General features: G+C 44.2%; 1 protein-coding gene across 1 annotated transcript in view; it reads left to right on the top strand.

The window, feature by feature from the left end:
- The window catches only part of abcc3 (ATP-binding cassette, sub-family C (CFTR/MRP), member 3), a 207,800-nt gene that overhangs the window by 175,620 nt on the left and 5,604 nt on the right, over nt 1-26,576 (top strand). Inside the window, exons 24-27 of the mRNA XM_084323656.1 lie at nt 4,779-4,978; nt 9,235-9,361; nt 12,527-12,628; nt 18,629-18,775. Coding sequence (XP_084179782.1) covers nt 4,779-4,978; nt 9,235-9,361; nt 12,527-12,628; nt 18,629-18,775 — 576 coding nt within the window. The remainder of the gene's footprint in view (nt 1-4,778; nt 4,979-9,234; nt 9,362-12,526; nt 12,629-18,628; nt 18,776-26,576) is intronic.

The raw sequence follows: 26,576 nt of genomic DNA, 5'->3' as shown, positions 1-26,576 counted from the left end.
TCCTTGTTGAATGTTAGCTGTTGTCCTGTTCCCTAACTATACATTCACCCCCCCCCCCCCTATCTCTCTCCTTCCCCTCTAAGCGGCCTGCACACTTCCTGTCCTGCCTGCAACCTGCTTACACTCACACACACATGCACAATTTACTGGGGCGTAATTGTCACCTGTGCCCCCCCCTCCCTCCCCCCTCTCCCAGGTGTGCTGGTGTTGAGCACCGGCCTGCTGTTTCGGGGCTACAGCATGCTGCGGGCGGCCAAGCTCACGCACCTCAACATGCTGCGGGGGGTGCTGCGGGCACCGCAGGCCTTCTTCGAGAGCACCCCCACTGGGCGGCTGCTGAACCGCTTCAGCAAAGACGTGGACACTATAGACACCCACATCCCAGACAATATTGACATATGGATGCGCACTTTCTGGTACACGCTGAATGTGCTGCTCGTATGCTCTGCCCTCACCCCCATGTTCCTCATAGTCATAGCCCCGTTAATGGTGTTCTATTGGTGGGTCCAGGTAAATAGGACACAAGTCTGCTAACTCATTAATACGGCATGCTGTTGGTGTGTGTGTGTGTGTGATTGGTTCGTTTGTTGCCGATGTGATCTTCAACATCAATGCTGTCCTAGGGTTGTAGTGGCAGCATGGTTTGGTCTGTGTGGTGGTCGGTGTGGTGGTCTGTGCGGTAGTCTGTGTGGTAGTCTGTGCGGTAGTCTGTGTGGTAGTCTGTGCGGTAGTCTGTGTGGTAGTCTGTGCGGTAGTCTGTGCAGTAGTCTGTGTGGTAGTCTGTGCGGTAGTCTTCTGTGCTGCAGTAGTTGTAGTGGGTCAGTGGTCGGGCTCTCTGAGGCTGAGGCTCCGCTCTTCCAGACGGTTGTTCTCGCACCACTTTGTACAGGAGAAATTTGTAATTAAGCGAACCAACAATACTTTAAATGCATGGCTTTGGATGAAACAATTGTTTTGAAATATATACAGTATACATACATATCAACATTTAGATCCTGTTCTCATTGACAGATCTCTGTCTGGAACATATTCGGACTATTTTGTGGTAGCTGCGGAGCAGTCGTTAGGCAGCTGTCGCTAGTTGTGTGTGTTTGTGTGTGTGTGTGTGTGTGTGTGTGTGTGTGTGTGTGTGTGTGTGTGTGTGTGTGTGTGTGTGTGTGTGTGTGTGTGTGTGTGTGTGTGTGTGTGTGTGTGTGTGTGTGTGTGTGTGTGTGTGTGTGTGTGTGTGTGTGTGTGTGTGTGTGTGTGTGTGTGTGTGTGTGTGTGTGTGTGTGTAAATGGTGTGCATCATCATCGTAGTTGCTATGTGTTCATTTCCATTATTTGGTGAGATCAAGTTTGTTTGTTTCTTTGTTGTTTGCCTATTCTAATAATTAGGCACATTTCAAATCATCCATTGTTCATATAACAATTCGCAATTTGAGCTACTAATATCTCTGGTAGCTTTGCCTGATCCCCCTCCCATGTTTTTCTGAGCTGTTGGCCTCATACGAGTTAAAATGATGTGAGATGTTAGTGTGCAGCTAGCTGGCCATAAGCCTTCCTTAAAAAAGGCATTTCTGATGACGAGGTGGCTCTTAAAAAATACTCAATCTACTTTTTTGCATGGATCAATCTTACTGTAAGTGATACAATGAGATTATTGGCTGCTAGTACTGTAGAAAGATTACCACTAAAATAATCCTGGGCCTTGCCTCAAGATGGCATACTTTGCACAATGTTACACTTGCTTGAGTGTAAGAGGAATACATCTGCCTGCAGTGGGGTGACCCAGAATGAGTTTATTTTCGCCCTCTTCATTGGGTCTAACCCTTTCGCTACCACACTACAAAGGGTTAACGCTTTCACTACCACACTACAGAATGTTAACCCTTTTACTACCACACTACAAAGGGTTAACGCTTTCACTACCACACTACAGAAGGTTAATGCTTTCATTACCACACTACAGAAGGTTAACGCTTTCATTACCACACTACAGAATGTTAACCCTTTCACTACCACACTACAAAGGGTTAACACTTTCACTACCACACTACAGAAGGTTAACCCTTTCACTACCACACTACAAAGGGTTAACACTTTCACTACCACACTACAAAAGGTTAACCCCTTCACTACCACACTACAGAAGGTTAACCCTTTCACTACCACACTACAAAGGGTTAACACTTTCACTACCACACTACAAAGGGTTAACGCTTTCATTACCACACTACATAAGGTTAACCCTTTCACTACCACACTACAAAGGGTTAACGCTTTCACTACCACACTACAGAAGGTTAACCATTTCACTACCACACTACATAAGGTTAACCATTTCACTACCACACTACAAAGGGTTAACGCTTTCACTACCACACTACATAAGGTTAACCCTTTCACTACCACACTACAAAGGGTTAACACTTTCACTACCACACTACAGAAGGTTAACCTTTCACTACCACACTACAGACGGTTAACCTGTGGTAGTGAAAGGGTTAACCTTCTGTTCCAGACAGGGTCTCTGTGTGTGTGTTCACAACATACCCAACACACCTCTATAGAAGTACATACTGTAAATAACTGGACCTTCAAAGCCCGTACTGCCAGGTTCCCATCGCTCAGCTGCTGAAATCCTCATAGGATCCTTTAGTCTTTGTCATGGTGTCCTCTTTGCATGGCCTTTTTCTTTTCTGCGCCAAATTGTCTTTTCATTTCACTAACACGGGAAAGGGGCTTCTGTTTACTTTGTATATATATACATGTCCAATTCTTATGGTGGTAGATTGTTAGACGTATCCCAAAGCCAAACTGCCTACTACAACAATACGATGGCACACTAATGGAAATGGAAATGTTGCTTCAAGTTTGTAGTTTGGATGTAATCAATCATTCAATCATTACAGTAATTGTGTTTTCTAATAGGATGTATATTTGATTTTTATAAAATGAAGTTATGTTTTGGTTGTGTGAAAAAAAAAAAACACCTGCAGATATATAATTGATGTTTTCATGCACTAATAGCACTCTGAGATTTGGTTTCCAAATGTAGAGTGCATTATAAATCGAATGTATTATTATTATTATTATTATTATTTAGATTAAGCTCTTTATATGCGCAGTGGAAAAATAATGTCATATTTCCATTTTCATGCAATCTTACATAATGAGACGTTATGCTAATTACCCTGTATCCAATATCTACAAGCAAATCTCTCATAATCTACAAGCATATCTCATACTATACTGTGCATTACGATATTAACACTTTGGCTGCCATGGGTTAAATTAATGATATACCATAGATTGCCAGCGCTATTTGTCTATGGAGAAAGTCCCCTTCTTTGCAGGGCTATAACTTTTTAAATTCTATTGCTACATTGCCATTATTAGGGCCCATTCAAAGTCCTATATGTATTGTTCATTGTGTAGCAACGTTAAACTTTTTCATTCACATATTCATAGTAAAGTATGGTCTAATGTATAAGTATGTTTTCATCTCTTTCTGCAACTTTCTCCAGAACGTGATATATAGCCCCAAATGCATTATATTGATGATGAAATACAGTTTGATGGCAATCAGCGCGATATAAAAAATTCCAACTAGACGTACTTCTAGAAGTTACTACACGTCATCTGATGTTGACCGGATGGGCGAGGGGGCGTTTATAATTCCGTGGGCAGCGTTATACCAATCATCTAATGTGGGTCAAATGTTGATAAAAGCAGTTAGTATCGAAGATGGTAACGTTACACGCTGAAACTCACCCCAGTCTCCGCGCGCCGTTGGGCGATCATCGTCGAGTAGAAATTTTATCATTATGGGATATATTATTACCCGGTCCATCTCCAGCTTGTATAATGGTATATACGTCCAAATCATGTTGTTTATCGAGTTATTGGCAATCGATCGCTATGTAGAGTGACGAGCTAGAATGCCGGAACCTATCCCGAGTGGCCGGAAGCAATACGGACATGTAGCACAACCTCCACTGTGCTTCCTGTTAAGCGGTTGCGCGATCGGCCACCAGATGGCGCTCCTGAACCGCCAGAGAGCTCAGTGGGTCCTGCTGGTGGTTCTCAGACCAGCGGAGGGACATTATGGATCAGATCGCAGATTTTTGAAATATTGATATAAGGACGCTGTACAGCGTCCCCCGGCAACTTTAGCATCGCCAGCAATGACGCTGTAAAGCGTTTTTAGGCAGTCAAAGTGTTAAGCCTTTCAGATGTATCATCTCTCAAGCCCCAAAAAAGGGTTACTATGTCACAACTTGAAATTATATCAAATGAATAAGCTTACTTGAATTATGGTACATGATTACATGATCAAAACTAGCCTCCAATGATATAATATTAAAGTACTTTCACATGTCTTCATCGCTGTATTCTCAATTGTCATAGGTGCACTAAGATTGCAGTACTTTTATGTGTATGCAAACATTGTCCCAATCTATGAATAATCAAAGATGACACATTATCTGGCATCATTGCAACAATGTGAATACATCCAATATGATACATAGAACATCAAATCAAAACATTGATATAAAATGAACTCTGCAGGTGTTTTGTTTACACCGGCTTCGCTGTGTGTGTGTGTGTGTGTGTGTGTGTGTGTGTGTGTGTGTGTGTGTGTGTGTTAGTGCATGCACGTGCATGCACACTTGCCTGCCTTGCTGCACACGTGCCTGTGTGCGCTTCCCGATTATTGTCAACAGTCACACTATTATCTGTGTTGTGATGATATCAATGATATTGTTTCTCTTATCCCAACGCCCCCCTTTCAGAGATTCTACGTGGCCACGTCCCGGCAGCTAAAGCGCCTGGAGTCGATCAGCCGCTCTCCCATATACTCCCATTTCTCTGAGACCATCACTGGCTCTAGTGTAGTCCGGGCCTACGGCAGACAGTCTGCCTTTGTACTGATGAGTGATTCGAAGGTGGATGAGAACCAGAAGAGTTACTACCCTGGTATTGTGGCCAACAGGTAAATTATTATTATTTTCTTTTATTAAGTTTGCTTTAATCACAGTAACGTTGGCGAGCTAGCTAAATTATACATAAATCGGTTTTCATATACCGTAATTTTCGGACTATAAGCCGCACCTTTTCCCCCCATTTTTCCGACCCTGCGGCTTATATAACGATGCGGCTTATATGTGACTCGACGTGACCAAACCCGAATATTTAAAAATCTAAATATTGCTTTTTTGACTGCATTGAAATGTTATTTATCTGTTCCCTTATTTGCTAAACTTAATACAACTTGTAAATGAGTTAATTCTTGTTATTTGTCCGACAGTATTGTGTCCCAATGCTAATTACATATGGTAATTAATCGGCAGTGCCCCCCCCCCCTCCATTGCAGTGGTTTGTAGGCTGGTGTTGTTATTCACAGCCTCAAACCTCGCATAGAAGGTATTGAGATCATTTGCCAATGAGATGTCACTGTTCAGCTTGAGGGAGGTGCTTTTGTAATCTGTCATCGTTCTGAGGCCCTGCCACATACCTCTGGAGTCAGCCTGTTCATATTGAAGTTCAATTTTATCCCTGTAGCGCCGTTTTGCCTCTATTACTGTCCTCCTTACGTTGTATCTCGCCGCCTTATGGTCATTCATGTTGCCTGTCACAAGCCCGTCGTTGTATGCTGAGGTGCGAGCTTTCAGAGCCTCACGGACTACAGGGGCGCGCTTGAGACTTTGTCTGTACTCCGGTAAAAGTAAGATGGCGTCATGATCTGATTTGCCGAATGCACTAGCAGCTTGAGACTTGTACCCGTTCTTAAATTGCGAGTAGCAATGGTCTAGGACAGTGGTTCTCAACTGGTCTAGCCTCGGGACCCAACATTTTCCTTAGTCATTAACACATTCATGGCCATTTGGATCCGTCTAAAATCACTGTAGACGGCCAGCATTTCTAAACAGACTTGCATAGTCCATGGGGCTGTTTGTAGAGCTAAATCTATACTTTATAGTATTGCTATCTGTCCATTCTTATTGTCAATTGAGAAATAATTTTTTCATCAATATGTTCTCATTTTATAGCGTCTTGAATATAAGCGTTATAAGGGATTTCGGCTGGGATATTTCCTGGAAGGCGAGATACAGGGCTAATAGCTACTAACGTTAAATCTGCATATGATCGGTATGATGGTCCACCACGAATGCATGGAAGGGGGGGGCGGGGGACGTCGTTTCTGATTATTGATTACCAATAACCGCGTTAGCCTCATTAGCCTCATTCGCTGATCGGGTGGATGGCTATCATAACAAGCCCTGATCAGCATGTAATCTACGTGAAAAAGATCTTACCGTGGGCCGGTTGGATCCCCCAAAGCATTTCCCAGTTATCGATCGCCATCTGGTAGATCCATATGTCCATTGGCTGATGATATATTCCTTTACTGCATAGTGAATTCGGCGTCGCAAAAGGTATTCCAAGCTACTAGGCTGCACACATCCAGAATCCAGCTAACTGGAAACTGCATTATCGAGACAGCGCCCTTAAGAGGATCTGGCCGGTAATGCACTTTTCAGAATTCGAAGAGGAGGGTAGATCTGCAGTGCAGCTTGGTGACATCGAGTAGGTTATTACAATGGAATAAAAGCCAAAACAACCTTGCCACGGACATGTCCGTGGTTGGTCCTCAACCGCTGGATTCGAAACACGGATTTATCCGTGGTTGGCCCCGAAACGGTTAAAGGATAACTCCACTATTTTGGGAAATTAGCTTATTTAACATCTTCCCTGGAGTTAGACAAGAAGATACATACCTTTTTTGTCTCTGTGCGTGCATTTTAGCTTTGGGAATAGACGCTCCGTTAGCATAGCTTAGCTTCATCACTGGAAGTGAGGCAGGACAGTAGCCTTACAGTGCCTTACAGTGTATTGCAAGGTCTGACATTGACCAAACTTGATATGCATGACCTTGGTGGGCTCTAGGTCAACTCCTGCAAAGGGGGTCAATGTCAGACTTTGCAATCAAAAGTTAGGGGGCTAATAACCCTTGCCATAATTTCAGTGCGCCCCCTAACTTTTGATTGCAAGGTCTGACATTGACCCCCTTTTCAGGAGTTGACCTAGAGCCCACCAATGTCATGCATATCAAATTTGGTCAATGTCAGACCTTGCAATACACTGTAAGGCACTGTAAGGCTACTGTCCTACCTCACTTCCAGTGATGAAGCTAAGCTATGCTAACGGAGCGTCTATTCCCAAAGCTAAAATGCACGCACAGAGACAAAAAAGGTATGTATCTTCTTGTCTAACTCCAGGGAAGATGTTAAATAAGCTAATTTCCCAAAATAGTGGAGTTCCCCTTTAAGTCGCGACCCAATTTATTAATTTTTTTGCAGTAATACACAATCTTTCATGCACTGTTAAAAACATGAAATAAACACAAAAAAGTGCAACTAGGGCTAAAAACCCAATGAAATAAAATAATAATAAATAATTATGCTTCTTAGCAGATTTCTTAGCTTAACATAACATACCTAAGTTTGGGGGAACTAATGGGATAACTGGGGTTGCAACAAAAGTGCAACTAGGGCTAAAAACCCAATGAAATAAAATAATAATAATAATAAATAATTATGCTTCTTAGCAGACTTCTTAGCTTAACATAACAGACCTACAGTAAGTTTGGGGGAACTATTGGGATGCAACTAGGGCTAAAAACAATGAAATAAAATAATAATAATATAATAATAATAATAATAATAATAATAATAATAATAATAATAATAATAATAATAATAATAATAATAATAATAATAATAAATAATATATCCTTCTTAGCAGACTTCTTAGCTTAACATCCCAGGGAACTAATGGGATAACTGGGGATGTTGTTTGCTCCTGACAAGAGTCTCAAAGTCTGGGGTGATGGTAGACAAAGCAACTCTGAGGTCATGCTCAATGTCCAATATTTTCCTCTGCTTTGTCTTCAGCTGGACCAGAGCTGAGAAGCCACTTTCACAAAGATAGGTAGTGCAAAAAAAAGTATATAATTTTTTAATTTAATTTAATTGTAATTTTTGTACACATCCGCGACCCACTCAAAATGGCCCCGCGACCCACTTTTGGGTCGCGACCAACCGGTTGAGAAACACTGGTCTAGGATATTCCCGCTTCTGGTGGAACAAGTCACATGCTGATAGAAATTTGGCAACACTTTTCTCAGATTAGTGCTATTAAAATCACCCGCAACCACAATAGCAGCATCAACGTTAGCTGTTTGGAGTTTGTTTACCTCGTCGTGAAGAGCTGAAAGTAGTACAAACTTCAGTAGTACAGTAGTACAAACTCCAGTATTCATTCATATCCAACAAGGCAATCAAACAATATTCATCGTAATTTCTTCCGCACAACATTAGGTCAGTTCAGTATAAGATTTAGAGGTCCTACTATTTGGAATTCAAAACCCTCCATAATAAAAATGTGCTCATCTATTTCATCACTTAAATCCAAGCTTAAATATACATTGTTAAATGAATAGCTTCAATCTTATAAAACCATTAATGGAACTTTGTTTACAGTTTCATGTTAAATTGTTTAGGCATTCAATTGACCTATATCTCAAGCCCTGAGGGAAGCAAGAGGATTGGAGGATAAAGAAAAGAGGGCAGGGTTTGAGATAAGCCATTAACATACAGTACAGTAGTACTCATGACATGTCAGTGAATCACAACATGTTAACAACATACAAAATCAACAGGGCGTCTGGGTAGTTAGAGGTCATAAGCACTCGCCTACCACTGCAGAGACCCGGGTTCAATTCCCAGTAGCGGTACTTCCGGCTTGGTCAGATGTTCCAACAAACACAATTGGCAGTGTTCGGAGGTGGGAAGCTGGTGGGAGTATGAGTCCTGGTCATTGCAACAGCGACTCCTACTGGTCGGTCGGAAGGGGATCTGGGGGAGACAGCTCCTCGCTGTCAGGTGAAAAGAAGCGGGTAGCGACTCCACATGTATCGTAGGAGGCATGCTGTAGTCTACACCCTCCCCAGACCGACAGAAGGGCAGCGCAACTACCAGGAAGGGAATTGGCATAACGACTAAATTGAACAGAAAAATAAAAAAAATACTTGAGACTGGACAATCTAAAGTTTTAAGCGGCCCACACACATGATAAAACGTTCTTTCGGTCTCACCTCAAAATGTGCTATCATAAACTGATTTCCTCAAGCTCCATTTTCCTTGTGTTAACGGTGTGTCTGTGCTGTTGTAACACTGTGTTGTGTAGGTGGCTGGGGGTGCGTATTGAGTTCATTGGGAACTGTATCGTACTGTTTGCAGCTCTGTTCGCTGTGCTTGGGAAGGACAAGCTCAGCCCCGGGCTGGTGGGAATGTCTGTGTCCTACGCTCTGCAGGTACGACACTACCTACTATACTTCCTCAATGACTAAACCACACTACCTACTATACTTCCTCAATGACTAAACCACACTACCTACTATACTTCCTCAATGACTAAACCACACTACCTACTATACTTCCTCAATGATTAAACCACACTACCTACTATACTTCCTCAATGACTAAGCCACACTACCTACTGTACTATACTTCCTCAAAATGGGGGACCCTGATGTAAACAAGACGAAAGTCTTTCTCTGGTCTGCATCCCCTTAACAATTGTGTGTATTGAGCTGTACTGTATTGTACCCATTCTGCAATCTGTTAATAAAATGTTCAATCAATCAATCAATCAATCAATGACTAAACCACACCACCCTTACAAAGAAAAGTATCATGATATTTCCATCCCTTTTTGGGACACTACCATGTTGGTGGTGACCAAAGATTGATGGAAATACCACAACATTACCATTGTTTATCATTAGGGGTGTAACGGTACACATATTCATACCGAACCGTTTCGGTAAGGGACCTTTGGTTCAGTATGCGCTGTGTACCGAAAGAATGCAATGTTACTTTAACCACTAACGGAACGAACATGCAGAACATTTTGTTGTGTGCATAACATAAATTCAAAACTCCAAGTGCACCCCCATCCCAAAATATAATTTCACAAAGGGCCGGATGTAGTTCGTTCAGCCCACGCACAGATTACCTGTAATTTAGCATAGCCTCATAGTATGGCGAACGCAAACGAAAAGCCAGAGCTAGAAGACTTACCTACCCCCCCCCCCCCCCACACACACACACACGCACCCTCTTTCTCTCAGTACTTCTCTCTCTCTCTCAGTACGTGAGGAAGAATTGGTGCTAGATTGAGCAGGCGCTGTCTCTCAAAGATCAAATTAATGAAAGTTTATGACATATAGAACATATTCATACACAGCAACGCGCCTCCGAACAAGGTGTGATAAACATGAAACGATATATCTTCCTTGGCATGAAATGGGAAATAGTAATCAAACCATTAGGGATCTGCATGACGCTTCTGTCTCTATTCATTATTCAATCAAGTTTTACCCATCATCATAATTTTTTCATCATTATTTTTTTTATCCACTTTTTCTCCTTATTTTTCTCCCATCCCAATTTCATGTTTCAAATTCTCCCCTCCCCTGTCTTGAACGTTGCTCGCATATGCCCCCCACTGGTCGGTTGTAGGGAGGATAGAAGCCTTGCATCACGTGTGCCCTCCGGTACACGAGGAGGCAGCCTGTCACATCTTTTCACCTGCCAGCGCGGACTCTCATTGGCGGGGTGTAACGTGTGGGAGGCTCACACTACCCCCGCTATTTTCTGTCTCTGCTGTGCAGGCATCCCCAACCGACCTGTAGGAGCCGCTGTCCACAACGTCCAGATTACCACCCATCTGGTGCCAATTGAGTCAGTATGACGACCGGCCCAAGCCGGAGGCAATGCTGACACCCGGATTCGAGACCGGAGTCTCTTGCATTGGTGACAAGCGCAATCTCCGCTGCGCCACCCAGCCGCTCTTTTCATCATCATTTTATTTATTCGTACATGGAATTGTTACAGTCCAACAGTACATTTTCAATTCATCGTAACATTTATGACATACACAACATACAGATAAACAGTACAGTAATTCTCTCCCCACCGTATGTATATTTCTCTCCCACCCACCCACCCCCTCCTAATGTACAGTCCCCTCCCCATCATATGTATATACTCTGTCAGGATCTATGGGTAACAGTACTGTATATTTGCATATCGTATATGTCACAAATGTAACAGTACTAAATACCTGTATGTCATGTATGTCCCTATGCCATAAATGTCATGTATGTTGTGTATGTCATAAATGTCACTGAATTGAAAATGGGGGACCCTGATGTAAACAAGACAAAGGTCTTTCTCTGGTCTGCATCCCCTTAACAATTGTGTGTATTGAGCCGTACTGTATTGTAGCCATTCTGCAATCTGTTAAATAAAGTTTTCATTCATTCATTCATTCACATATAGTTCACTTAATATTCTCCACTAAATTCCATGGCCAAAAGGAACAGGAAGAAGAAAATTCGTATTGTACCTGCCCCTACACACATACAGTACACTGATAGACTAAGTGCAATGTTTACCAAACCAAACAAAATGTGCATACTTATTTTGCAGAAATGGAAACATCAACACAATTAAATTAACATAAATAAATACATTTTGTGTATCTATCAGTTAAATTGCATATATTTAGGTTAATTCATTACACTGAGGGATGATTTACTATAAAGTGGTAAGTGCTAAAAACTGAAAAGTAGGCTACTTACATTCTTGACGCTAGAACTCCCAAAATATATGGCATGAAGAAGGTAGGCCAGCTGTAGTTTACATAGCTTGCATACAATTTTGTCGCAAAGGTTCCACAAATTGATCAAAATCAAAGTATTTCCAACTGCGGCTTGAGATTGTTCAGAGTGCAAATCTCTGTCTTCGCGACCGAGTTGGGTTCTGTAGTGTGCCATCACGCTATGCAGTTGTTGTTGTTGTTGTTGTTGTTGTTGTTGTTGTTGTTGTTGTTGTTGTTGTTGTTGTTGTTGTTGTTACTACTGGCACGTTCTTCAGCTCAACGAAAGTGACCTTGCGTGTCTCCTATCCGCCATGCAGCGCATTCAGGCCCACACCCACCACAGGCTGTTTTTCCCCCCACAATCTAATATTAATTTTCACAATCGAATGAATATAGAATATTCGCTGACAGCAACAATAACTGCACACTACATCACTCCTGAGTGGAACATGGAAAGCCACGTTCTGCAAACTTTCCCCCACTGTACCGAAAACGTCCCATACCGAACTGTGACTTAAAAACAGAGGAACCATGGGTTTTGTGTACCGTTACACCCCTAGTTATCATGATAGGACTTTAAATGATAGATTATACCCTGGTCAATTATTTATACAATGACAGGGTAAAACCTCAAAACTGAAATTACCATCAAACTGCCCTGATAACTCATCTTAGTCCTAGGCTAGATATAGCGTATAGAGTTCTACAACTGTGAATAATCCATATGAATACTATTTACAACCTTACAGTCATATCACTCTATCCACTATGTTAGCATCAAGTGTCCTCAACTGTCAATCATGCTGTCTAGGTGACCATGTCTCTGAACTGGCTGGTGAGGATGACCTCTGACCTGGAGAGCAACATTGTAGCAGTAGAGAGGGTCAAGGAGTACTCTGAGACCAAGACCGAGGTACTGTGTGTGTGTGTGTGTGTTGTGTGTTGTGTGTTGTGTGTTGTGTGTTGTGTGTTGTGTGTGTGTGTGTGTGTGTGTGTGTGTGTGTGTGTGTGTGTGCGCGTGCGTGCATTAAATTGGCACTTCAATGCGTGTTTTGCTTGCGTTCAGTAGAACATTGTTGTTGGCCAGGAAAGCATTGCTGTTAAAAGGCAAGAATTTACACACATTCCACACAACGCTCTGGCAGGCAGATCATATTCACAAACAACACAATACAAGACCATTAAAACCATAACTAGATCCATAAATGTTATACTACTCTTTGCTCCAAAAGGCCCCCCTGTTACTTGAGGGCATGGTGCCGCTTGTACACATCATGCCTTTCTCATTAGCCAACACAGAAACTACAGTGTGTCGCCCACCGGCGCTGTAGTCTGTGAGTCTTAATAGCTTTGTTTTCAGCAACTGTCTTGATTCGTATTGTGTCTCTAGCACAGTGGTCGGCTCTGAGGTCGGCTCTGAGGCCGGCTCCCTGAGGTCGGCTCTGAGGTCGGCTCCCTGAGGTCGGCTCTGAGGTCGGCTCCCTGAGGTCGGCTCTGAGGTCGTCTCTGAGGTCGTCTCCCTGAGGTCGGCTCTGAGGTTGTCTCTGAGGTCGGCTCCCTGAGGTCGGCTCTGAGGTCGTCTCTGAGGTCGGCTCTGAGGTCGGCTCCCTGAGGTCGGCTCTGAGGTCGGCTCTGAGGTCGGCTCTGAGGTCGGCTCTGAGGTCGGCTCTGAGGTCGGCTCTGAGGTCGGCTCTGAGGTCGGCTCCCTGAGGTCGGCTCTGAGGTCGTCTCTGAGGTCGGCTCCCTGAGGTCGGCTCTGAGGTCGGCTCTGAGGTCGGCTCTGAGGTCGCCTCTGAGGTCGGATCTGAGGTCGGCTCTGAGGTCGGCTCTGAGGTCGGCTCTGAGGTCGCCTCTGAGGTCGGCTCTGAGGTCGGCTCCCTGAGGTCGGATCTGAGGTCGGCTCTGAGGTCGGCTCCCTGAGGTCGGCTCTGAGGTCGGCTCTGAGGTCGCCTCTGAGGTCGGATCTGAGGTCGGCTCCCTGAGGTCGGCTCCCTGAGGTCGGCTCTGAGGTCGCCTCTGAGGTCGGATCTGAGGTCGGCTCTGAGGCCGGCTCCCTGAGGTCGGCTCTGAGGTCGGTTTTGAGGTCGGTTCTGAGGTCGGCTCTGAGGTCGGCTCTGAGGTCGCCTCTGAGGTTGGCTCTGAGGTCGGCTCTGAGGTTGGCTCTGAGGTCGGCTCCGGGGGCAATTTTCGACAAACGTTAGTGGCTCAAAAAGAAAATCATTTTAAATTGTGACTTTCTTTCACCAAATATTAGTGCCCTCAATTAGTCAGTGCCCTCAGTTACTCAGTGCCCTCAGTCAGTGCCCTCAGTCAGTGTCCTTTTAGTCAGAGCTCTCTCCGTTCTTTGTTCCCCGCCGAGGGGTGTCTTGACTAAAAGGTCTTCCCTCCTCTAGTCTAAACCATTCATGCTGACGGTCAATCAGTGTCTAATGTTGGGGGTTTGTTTACCATTTTCATGGGTGGATGGGCTGAGGCCCAGGGCTGGTGTGCTTTTTGTGAATATATGAATTGTGTGCGGGACTGGTGTTTTTCTCTGGTCTGCATCCCCTTAACAATTGTGTGTATGGGCTAGCCCATTCTGCAGTGTGTTAGTGGAGTTTTCGTTCATTTATTCATTCATTCAGTGGCTGGTGGGCTGTTAAAGCCTATACCGCCGCGGTATAGAATTAGCAGCGACTAGCAACATTGTTCGAATTGCTGTTTTTTTTCTGTCAAAAATGATGTCGGGTGGTGGGGCCTTAGGAGGAGGAGAGAAGTTTTTTCCCTCCTCAGGGCTCCCCTCTCCGCAGAGGGACTTTGGTCTTTCCGCAGGAGCGCGTGCGGTATTTGACCTAGGCCCCACACCGCCTCACACCACGCAGCCAGAGGTGAGGGCGCGGCCTCGCCAGCGGCTGTGGCGAGGCCCCCAACCAGCGGCCATGTTTCCCCCGCCTGAGGTACCCTGGACACAAAGACAACAGGTGATCACAAGGCCGACAGCCTTGGCGGCCGAGGGATCGGCTACATTAGATGAGCACGCCGTAAAAAAACGTTGACGTCTAGCTGTGTCTAGCTCGCTCTCCGGTCACTCCCCCCCCCAACACCAGCGGGATACGGTCTCTGATTTGCTCCCTTTGGCTGCGGGCCGCGTGCCTTCAGTGAAGCACGAGCGGCCCCACGTTTCGCTTCTCATGGGGACAGGGGATGACACCCAGTTGCTGGCTAGGCCTGGGTCTGTCCGTAAGAATGCTGTGCTGTCAAGCGGCTCCCACGCCACACGTTCTGCGTCTGTGTTTGGTGAGCCTGGTGTTGTGTCTGTCAACGACGAAGGTTGTCAGCGGGGGAACTCGAGGCCCAGGGTGTCGCAGCGCGAGTTCCCCCAGCCCGCCCTCGCCAGGCCGGGTATCACGTTAGTGCCTCCCACGGCCGGAAGACCGGCGATGGTCAGTCAGGCGCGCGTGATTTGGGTGGTAGTAATATCACTGTAGGGCTACGGTGTGTAGGAACCCACCCTATCGGGCAGTGTGGGGACCTCACGCCTTGCATGTCCAGCTGTAGAACAGTTCCTCAGCAATCCATGCCGGGGAGGTGTTCAGTGGGGGAGCTTTTATCACCCAGTGTGATGTCAGCTTCCCCCGTATCAAACCGGGCCTTTCTGTCGGGGTCCCCCCTTGGGTGCGATTGCCTCATTGTCAGGGTGCGATATCCCAGCTCCACGAGACGCCCTGCTCGCGCGGTTGGCGAGTCCAGGGTTGGCAACGCACAGCGGGTGGGACCGGGCCGCCTATCTATGGTTCCTGGTGGACCAGCGGCAAGTGGCGGCGGGTGCACTTGGGATTATCATCACATATGGCTACAGCAGTGCCATATGTCGAGGTGGATGGAGAGAACGATGAGGCGGGGACTTGTGTTGCAGTTTGCACAACCCCACCCGTTTTCAGGTTTGGTACAGTCCCTATTGTCAGGGTCAACAGCAGTGACAGCTCTGGCCGACGAGATCCAATCTCTGTTGGCGAAGCAAGCCATCGTCGTGGTCCCAAAGGTGGACGCGATGTGTGGCGTTTCCTCCCGGTATTCTCTGGTGCCCGAGAAATCGGGGGGGGGGGGGGGGTGTCAGACCCATACTGGACTTGTCCCATGGAAGGTTCAGAATGTTGACCGTCTCCCACCTGTTAGACGCTGTCAGGTGGGGGCCTGGTTCACCTCCATAGACCTGTAGGATGCGTATTCGCATCCCAATCTTCCATCCTAGGGCTTGCCTACGCTTCCTTTGCAGGGCTTAGTGTACGGGTACCAGAGGCTGCCGTTTGGCTACTCTCTGGCTCCCCGCATCTTCACCAAGTGCGTGGAGACCGCACTGGGGCCTCTGCGTCGTCGGGGGTTACAAATTGTATTCTGCCCTGGACGACCTTCTGGTCCTTGGCCGGTCAGGGTAGATCGCCAGGTCTCATACCAGGCAGGTGGTGTCTGGGACCGATTCCGTGGCCGTCCGGGATTCTGTACGCATTCCCCCCCTTACACCTGATAGCTCAGCTGTTGGGGCGGGTACGTCGGGAGCACGGGACTTGATCCTGGTCACGCCGGGCCGGGGGGCTCAGCTGTGTGGTCCCCGGCCCTGATTCAGCTCTTGGTGGCCCCGCCGTGGCCTGTTCCGTGGTCACCGCGGGCCCTCAGGCACGCGGAACTCTGTTCTGCCTCCTGTTCTGGGTCCAGCCTCTAGGCTTGGCTGCTGACAGTGTGAATCTGGTGGGAATGCGTCTTGACTATTCTGTGGTTAACGCTATCCGGTACCCGCGCGCTTTGTCCTCTACCGCAGCTTCCGCTCGGGAGTGGCGTATGGTCGAGTGTGGGGGCGGAACATTGTTCAGCCACCCTCTCGTGGAACATTCCTGCTTGGCGCTCTGCGTCTCAAGCCTGTGGAACGTTCTCTGTCTTCGAGTGGGACCTCCAACTGGTCCTAAAAAGGCCGGTTGTCGGTGGCCCCGTTTGAGCCTCTTGAGCAGGCGCCATTGGATCTGCTGTCTTTGAAGTCTGCATTCTTTTTGGCCATCACCTCCGCTAAACTCGTGGGTGAGCTATGTGCTCTCTCGTTGCGGCCTGAGTGCCTGTCTATTCGGCCGATAGCGGTGCGACTCTGAGGCCTAATCCAGTCTTCGTGCCAAAGAATATCCGGAGCTCTTTCGCTCCAGGGATGTTGTGGTTCAGGCGTTCGTCTGCCTCCTCACGCTAGTGAGTTGGAGGCGGGCCTTCACCTGTCGTGTCCTGTCCGTGCACTGGGGGTTTACCTCAGGACTCGGGCTCTCAGGGCTTCCGTTCAACTGTTTGTTTGTTACGGTGGCCCTAAAGCGGGTGAGGCGCTGTCCAAGCAGCACCTGTCACATTGGTTGTGCGGGGGCGTTGTCTTTTGCTGCACGTTGGCTGGACAGGTCCCCCCTCTGGCTGCTGCCCTGTTAGGGGGGGCCTCGGTGGAGGACATCTGTGCTGCGGCCTCCTGGTCCTCCCCGGGTCCCTTCGTTAAGTTTTACCTCATGGACATGACTGGGGGTTCTGTCTCCCAGACGGTTCTGAGGTCTGGGACCTCCCCTGCGTCCCGCCAGTTGGTGGGTTAGCAGGGGTGTGTGGGTGTGTGCCATGGGGTGATGTGTCACATGTGGTCTTGCCTGTGCTGTGCGTTTTTCAGAGGTCTCTGGTTCCCCCTTTTTCGCACTTTGGTGGAGTCGACTGCCTCCCCCCTTCGTTAGGACGGGCGGGTGGACGGGACTCCCCTCCTCCCTGGTAGTGGGGCTTACGGGCCCTCAGGGGGTACACTTGTCGGGTCACGCGTCTGCTCTGTCCCATATCTCATAATGGCAAAGAGCGAGACGCGATGACCAGTATGATAATATAACGAAAGGTTATCCTATTACCTGAGGTCCCTTGGTTGGGTTTTCAGTGTTGGAAACTTTTTCTGAGGAAGGTAGAGTGTGACCATGTCCGGTGTCATATAGTAGGACCCGGGGGCGTGGCCTGGTCACGTGCATGTAAGTGCAATTGTTTGTTTGTGCGCACAGTAGGTGCTAGGACATAAGAGATATCTCATAATGGCAAAGAGCGAGACGCTCTGCCAGTATTCATATAACTAGGTTATAGGATAACCTTTCGTTTCTGCGCCCCAGCGCTAGTATGAAATCAATGCTTGTTTATAAACTATGTGTGTAGAAAGCTCCAAGTCTCTGGGGCATTTGTCTTGATAAACACACTGAAGAAACATGAACGTACACACCGCAGGATCTTGTGAGGTGCTGTCAAGCGGGGGAGACATGAATCAAACGACGGACCGAGACACACATTCAAGCTCTAGAATGCAGGCCACTTTAAATGTGGGGATATCAATTCAGGAGAATAGGTGTTTGGAACTTTAAATCGGAATATATGTCCGTTTGGAACTTTAAATCAGAATATATGTTTCACTCCAGTGTTTACAAACATTACCAATGCAAACAAACCTTTGCCAGCCTCAAAATACTGCAAATACAACTCAAATGAAAACATACACTGCAGTTTTTTTGCACTGGACTGTATACATCCTTGTATATCTTACTGTACATTTTACTGTATATTTTTGGACTGTATATTTTAGAATTTATATCTTTGACTGTGTATTCTTATTTTTGACTACCTAAATGTTTATTGTGAGCTATCTGTGGTCCTGAATTTCCCTTGGGATTAATACTAAAGTACTTCTATTCTTCTATTCTATTCTATTCTATTCTATTCTATTCTATTTCTACTTCCCCATTTGTTTACATTTGGATTACAGGTTGGGCCTTTATACAGTATATAATAAAACTCTTTGGTTGAACCTTTAAAGTGTCTTGCATCGGGAGAGGTTGAGTGACAAGGTGTCCTCCCGAGTGTCCTCATAAGCCTGAAACCTGTGCTTGTCATTCTGTAGGCTCCCTGGGTGGTGGAGGACAAGAAGCCTCCTCCCGAATGGCCGTCAGAGGGGAACGTGGAGTTCCTGGACTACAGTGTTCGGTACCGAGAGGGACTGGACCTCGTCCTGAAGAACCTCACCCTCAAGGTCAAAGGAGGAGAGAAGGTGAATGTATAGCTTCAAAAAGTACATGGGTGTCAATCTGAAAAGGAGGTTGCTCTGAAAAGTGGACCCTTTTTGGAGATATACGCAGCTGACTGCAGCGACTGTCTTGTCACGTACAGACCTCATCAATTTCCATGTACAGATGTCTGATCACTATGCAGCTGGTGTCTCAGTGATACTAAATGGTATTGATATCTCTAATGGAAATGTATATGTATATAAAATGATGAAAAAAGGGGCGGAGGAGTTGCAGCAATCTTCTCCTCAAAACTCTTGTTTAGAATCACAGAACTAGGCGAGTTCATGTCAATGGAATATCTTGCCATTGAACTAAAAACAGAATCAACTATTATTGTCACAATATACCGCCCGCCTAGACACTCACCAATATTTATACAGGAGCTCTCTGAACTGATCTCACTATGTGTTACCGGATATGATAAGGTGATCCTAAATGGAGACTTGAACATCCATTTTAATAAGAAAACAGACTCCAAAACTATAGAACTAAAAAATCTACTGGATAGCTTTGACCTAATACAGCATATAACAAATGCAACTCACAGGCTTGGGAATACACTAGACTTAGTTATAACAACAACTGGGCTAAGCATAACAAATATCTCAATAACTGAATTACCTCTCTCCGACCATCACTGTATATTTTTTGATACTCAAATAACCCTTACTAAAACAAAAAAATAAATCATAGTTAAAAAGAGGCTCTTAAACGACAAAGCTGAATCAAAGTTCATTGATCTTATCAGACTACATGAACCACACAATCATGACAGCTCTCTAAATGAAATGGTAGAAAATCTCAATGATGCAATGTCATCTATATTAAATTCTGTCGCCCCATTAAAAACGAAAAAGAAGAAAACTAGAGCCTCGCCCTGGTTAAACTATAATACGGTCAACGAAGAAAAAAGGAAATGTCGTGCAGCGGAGCGAAAATGGAGAAAAACAAAAACCACCATATGCTGTGATATATACAAAGATGCTTTAACTGCTTATAATAAAACCATCCGCTTAGCAAGGAAAGATTACTTCTCTAAAATCATTACAGAAAATGCTGGAAACTCCAGAATCCTCTTTTCCACTATTAATGTACTACTCAACACTGCCCCTACACCTCCTCAGTCATCAACGGTTAAGTGTGAAGAACTTGCACTATTCTTTAACAACAAAATAACCTTGATCAGGGCCAGCATTACTCATGATGGAAATAAAGCTGATTGCGGCAAACCGTGCAATGTAACCATGAGAAGTTTCACATGCATCACATTAGATGTACTCTGCAAAACTGTCTCAGAATGTAACTCCTCCACCTCAGACATTGACCCTATACCTACAGCTTTCTTCAAACGGGTATTTAATAGTGTTTCAAGTCCTGTGCTAGATATCATAAACACTTCCCTTAGGATTGATTTTGATTTGATTTTGATTTGATATTTTTTATTTTCGTGTCTTACATACAGATGTATGCCCAGCCCATATGGGCTTACAAGACACATAACAATAAGTATATAATAATATACTTTACCAATTACTTAACAAATTACATAGACCAAGATGGCCATAAAAAAAGAAAAATACAAGAAAATACAATAAAACGTAATATAACACAAGCTGTACTCAATGTAAATAAACAGAAAAACAGAAAAACAAGGTGAATTCAAATACAATTATATAGGATACAGTGTGTTTTGTCTCAGGTGCCATGCCTTCTCCAAAAATCCTGCAAAACCGAAGATGTCCTCCACAAAAAAACAACTCAACATACAGCTCTCAGACTGCCAAAACAAATCTGGGTTTGCAATTTGAATTTTTTCAAATAAAGCCCTCCTCAAAGTGGTGTACAAAGGGCAATAAAAAACAAAATGATATTCATCCTCCACCACTCCCAGATCACACAGAACACACAGCCGCTCCTCCTCAGGTTTACCCTGGAATCTACCCACTTCCACAGCCAATGGCAGGGTGCCAGACCTCAACTGGGCACACAGAGACCTCCGTCTTCTCTTTAAGTTTAACATTACATAAGGTTCAGTAAAATACTCATTTTTAATTGCAATATATTTTCTAAGTTTAGGTTTTTTCAAAATCTCCACCTTCCACTTATCCTGATGGATTGTTGATAATTTTGTTTTAATTATGTGAACCTTACACTGCAAATTGTTCATAAAAATCATACTCAAGTCAGTAGAAGAAAAAATCATAGACATCTCTCTTGACCAGGGATGACCGTGTGCTCTGTCCCAATTAAAAATCTTTTTAGTCACCCTGCCATTTGGCAGCTGGACCAGGCGGTTCCATAACCTCACCATTTCACCCTTTTGCTTGACCAAGCAAGAATCCCACCCCATGTCCCCTTCTATAGCCCCTTTTGGTGTGTATTTATGGACTCCTAAAAAGTATCTTATGGCCCGGTTCTGGATCGCATTACATTCAGGAGCATCATCAAAACCCCATACTCCAGCAGCATAAAACAAAACAGAACCCACCATTGAATCAAATAATTGTGTATATGTTGAAAACCCAAGGTCAGTGCACACTTTCATTTTACTCAACACGCCCCCTAGCGCCCTTCCTGCTGACTCAGACATTATTTTCCTTCCTTCTATGAAGCACATGTACTCATTAAAGGTAAAACCAAGATATTTATAAGAATGTGTGTAAATCAGAGGCGTTGGTCCAAATTGAAACTTATGACTACTCTGCTGTTCGTGTTTTTTCCTAAAGTGCATAATCTGTGTTTTTTTCACTGTTAATCGCAAGTCTCCATTTCATGCACCAAGAACTCATAATATTCAACATGTTTTGTAAATTTGCTTCATTTTCTGCAAACAAAACAATATCATCAGCGTACAATAAAATACTTAGGATTATATTATCTATTGGAATACCAAGATTGGCTTGCTTGATTTCTTGCGCCAGGTCATTAACATAAAGGGCGAATAAAGTAGGAGAAAGCACATCTCCCTGTTTTACACCGAATGGTGTGGGGAACCAGCCGGTCCTAACATCATTCAGCTGCAGACAGGCAGATGGGGCCTTATACAGGCTTTTGATAGCCTTATAAAATAGTCCATCAATACCAGAACAGATTAATTTATAGTCCAAAAGCTCTCTATTAATCCAGTCAAAGGCTTTTTTAAAGTCAACAAAACAAACAAATGTATTCTTGCCCTCGTCCAATCTGGCTCTCACCACCGATGATAAAACAAAAACATGATCAATACAAGCTCTCTTAGCCCTAAACCCATTCTGCTCATCCACCAACATTTCATTATATTCTAAGTATTTATTTAATCTATTATTAAGAACACTTGAGTATAATTTATAAACTGTACTGATCAAACTAATACCTCTGTAATTTAGTGGGACTCTAGGGTCAGCTTTTGCAGATTTGGGGATGGGCTTAATAATGGACTTGTTCCATATCGAGGGGATGGTGCCTGTGTTAAAACAAGTTTGATATAAACAGTGTAATACATTCAGCAGATAGGGAGTTTTAAGGACCTCGTTCGACAACTCCTCAATACCCATAGCTTTCTTCAGTTTCGCTCTGTCCACTACACTCTGTACCTCGTCTAACGTAATGTCACTATTTAATAATTCACAACCTGTAGGGCTATTGCTCATCCCAAGTTCGGCCTCACATTTTAACTTACATATTTCTGTCAGGAAACCATCATCAAATAAAGGGTGACTACTACAAGCATACAGACTACTATAGTCGGTTTCCCACTTTTTCAGAATCTGCTCAGTTTCAAAACATGATTCACCGTTATCCAATACAATCTCCATTGGGACTGTCTGGGTTTTTTTGGGGCCTAGTTTATTTATTTCTTTCCAGAATTGCTGGGGATTACTGACTTGTAGTTGTTCTATATGGAGAGCTTGTCCTCTCTTGAAACGTCGTTTGAAAAATCTGAGTTTCTTATCAAATTTAGTTTGACAAGCTTTAAATTCATTCAGTAAGTCTCTTCTCACACTCTGTTCCTTGCATTTTAGAAAAGATTTTTCGGCTGCCCTTGAATTAAGCCATAGCCCATTTAATTCATTATTCCAATAAGGTTGTTTGGTCTTAAAATACTTTTTGGGCGACCCGCCTTTCTTTGTAGCACAGTGTCGACCAATTTCTTTATGCAGAAAACTACATAAGTTATTGTAACAGAGATCAATATTCTCCTGGTTTTTCGGACCGTTATTCAAGAGCTCCATGACATCTAGTAAAGCCCCCTGGCAAATCTCAGAGGAAAGAAAATTAGCTGGCAGGTGTCTATTACATGGTTTGATTTGCTGCAGGGGTTCAACCATGCTCTGAATATTAACTGAGTCACCGGCCCGAAAGTGTAAGCATAGTACTGAATGATCAGGTAATCTACTATGGATATCAATAAGATTTGCACCTTCAGAGCCAACAAGTTCAGATGGTGTATAAACACTAAATTCAATGCATGATTTCAAGTCAACGTGAGGAGTTACAATGTAGTCCACAACAGCTCTCCCCTTTATAGAAATTGAAGTGAAATTATCTTTGTCAGCGTTTAATCTCCCATTTACTACACAGCATTTTGAGTCTTTTAAAAATTCAATGAAGGATTGTCCGTGTTTATTTACAGTCAGATCTAAAGCGGATCTAGGCGGGATGTCATCTGCCTCCACATAATCTTTCAGATCTGCAATGCGACTATTTAAATCACCACACAAATAAATAGCATCTGCATTAACTGTATACAATAACGTCAGTAAATGGTTAAAGAAAAAGTCTGCATTACGTCCCCAATGTGAGGTTTCCGGAGACAGATAACAAGAAATGATAATGAAAGAATACTTTGTCTCCCGGTGTTCAAAACGTAGAGCGAGAATTCCATCGTAGGCTTTGTCCACAATAATAACTGAGAATGTATCAAAAATAGTGTTCTTTACACAGATACCAACGCCGCCAGAGGCTTTAACCGCTCTTCTGTGAGCAACCCGATTATAACCAAACCAGGTGAAGCCATTGAACTCAAGCAAGTCTGTAGAAAGATGAGTCTCATTCAAGGAAATAAAATCTGGCTTTAACGAGTTTAGCAGAACAGTTCTAAGTTCACGGTTTGATGATGTCCATCCATTAACATTCCAGTGTACTAGTCGAAATTCTTTACTCACAGATACCAGGGGCTGGGCTTGCCCTTCTCAACTGTCCTCTTCAGGTGGGGGCCGTTTCATTAAGCGTCCATTCCCCGTCAGAAAGTAATCCTTCCCCGTTGGAATTCCTTTAAGAAGCGTTCTGAAGTTGAGGTCGACCAGCCGTTCTGTGTGTGACTTCGCTGCCGACACGTAAACACGCTGGTACTTTTCATTTTCCTTAAGGTTGCGTTTCAAGCGAAGCACTGCTATCTTCTCACGTAGAGACCGCAACTCCAATTTCACGAGCCCCGGTTTAGCTCCCCTGGCTCGGAGACGCTCCACCGCGACTACGTCAGGAACTGGTTCACATCCAAGGCCATCACGCAGCAGTGCCCCTATATTGGTTTTCAGGTCCTCGCTGCTCTCGTCACTCTCCTGGGGTAATCCAACAATTATCAAGGAGACGTCCGGGTCAAATGGACTGAGTTGCGGGGTTCTTTCCTTCACACTCCTCTCGATGTCGGTCATTCTCTGTACCATAACACCCACATTCTGGTCAACGTAGCCCGTCATATCCTTCTTTGTGTCCTTAATCTTCTGCGTTATTTCCGCCGTTATTTTCACCTCCAAAGACGCACGCATTTCGTCAATCTTGCCATCTATGGACACACGTAGTGCGTCCATTTTTTTGTCAATCTTGCCATCTATTGACTTACGAAGTGCGTCAATTTGGTCTGCAATCTTGTTCTAACTAGAACCAAAAGGAGAGAGCACATTAGTCCAGTCTTAGCTGCTTTACACTGGCTTCCTGTAACATTTAGAATTGACTTTAAGGTCCTTCTCCTTACATACAAAGCTCTAAATGGACAGGGACCTAGCTACATCGCCAACACTCTAATAAATTACACACCAGCAAGAACACTGCGATCATCAGCTGCTGGACTACTAGAGGCTCCCAGAAGCAGTCAAAAGAGGATCGGTAATGCAGCCTTTATCAACTATGCCCCAAAACTATGGAACAAACTACCCCAAAACATCAGGGAAGCCAACTCGCTAGACATCTTTAAAAGACAGCTTAAAACCTATCTCTTTGCTCAGGTATTTCACTGATAGATATCTGCTACCACCTAGTGGCAAGAGGAAACATCAGGGATATCCTGACACAACTTGTATTTACCTGCACTATTCTTACCCTGCCTACTCTTATACACTGCCTATCAAATTCATGTGTCGGTTATTGCACTTTTTACTTCTTACTGATGACTATTTTTAAACTGAATCATTTTAAACTATTTTTATTATTTGCTAGATCCAAAATGTGAAACACTGTGATTATTTGTTCATGCAATAGGTCCCACTATTTAGTATGGGTTCGAGTCCCTGTGATCTAATATCACTAAGTTACAGTGTGGGTTCGAGTCCCTGTGATCTAGTATAACTTAAGTTACAGTGTGGGTTCGAGTCCCTGTGATCTAGTATCACTAAAGTTACAGTGTGGGTTCGAGTCCCTGTGATCTAGTATCACTAAAGTTACAGTGTGGGTTCGAGTCCCTGTGATCTAGTATCACTAAAGTTACAGTGTGGGTTCGAGTCCCTGTGATCTAGTATCACTAAAGTTACAGGGTGGGTTTGAGTCCCTGTGATCTAGTATCACTAAAGTTACAGTGTGGGTTCGTGTCCCTGTGATCTAATATCACTAAAGTTACAGCAATATGTACTGGGAAGTATGTTGGTAATTACAGGAGTATTACTGAATAGAGAGCCTATTAGGATGCTAGATCCTAATGTGAAACACTGTGATTTGCCATATCTTGCTATGCTCGCTCATGCCTGTATTTTTTATGTCCGTTCTATTTTATAATTTTTTTACTATTTTTAAACTGAATCATTTTAAACTATTTTTACTATTTGTGTTACTGAAAACTGTAAGCGGAGAGCCTATTGGGATGCTAGATCCTAATGTGAAACACTGTGATTCTACCTGTCTATCTTTTTATGCTCGCTTATGCCTGTATTTTTTACTGTTGTGAAGCACTTTGAACTGCAACCTCTGTATGAAAAGTGCTATACAAATAAAGTTATTATTATTATAATTAAAGGTGCTATAGATAAAGTTTTTATGTAGAGTAATCATTAAAAAAGAAATGCATCCACAGAGCTTTTAGTAAGGTGCAGAATACAAATTTAAATAAATAAAAGAATAAAAGAACAGTTATTGATTAATTCATTTATCATTTAAAAAAAAATTGCAGGCGCCCAAGTGGCGAACCATGTAACGCGCTGCGGCCGACCCGGGTTCGATTCCCGGACCCGCCGTCCTTTGCCGAATGTCCCCCCCCCCCCCCCCCCCCCCCTCCGCTCTGTCTCCCGTTCTTCCTCTCTCTCTCTCTCTACCGGACTGCCCGGTAGTAAAAAGCGATAAATGCAAAAAAATAAATGGAATGCACCTGATTGGAGGTGCTCTAGTGCGACATCATCATGAAGGTTATCTATAGCACCTTTAAATCTATTAATTCTCAGTAATTTGTGTTGAGAGAAAATGGTGGTTTTTTCAATGTATATTTGGTTTATAAAACTGATATAAAGAGACGCTTTAAGAGGGTAATATCATTATCATCACAGGATGATATTGACGGTGGAGAAGAAGAGGTTTCACAAGCACACTGCCAGCGAGGGG

Source organism: Notolepis coatsorum (genome assembly GCF_963971535.1).
Source record: "Notolepis coatsorum genome assembly, chromosome: 10".
Taxonomy (NCBI): domain Eukaryota; kingdom Metazoa; phylum Chordata; class Actinopteri; order Aulopiformes; family Paralepididae; genus Notolepis; species Notolepis coatsorum.
This window is presented reverse-complemented; position numbering and strand designations above follow the sequence as displayed.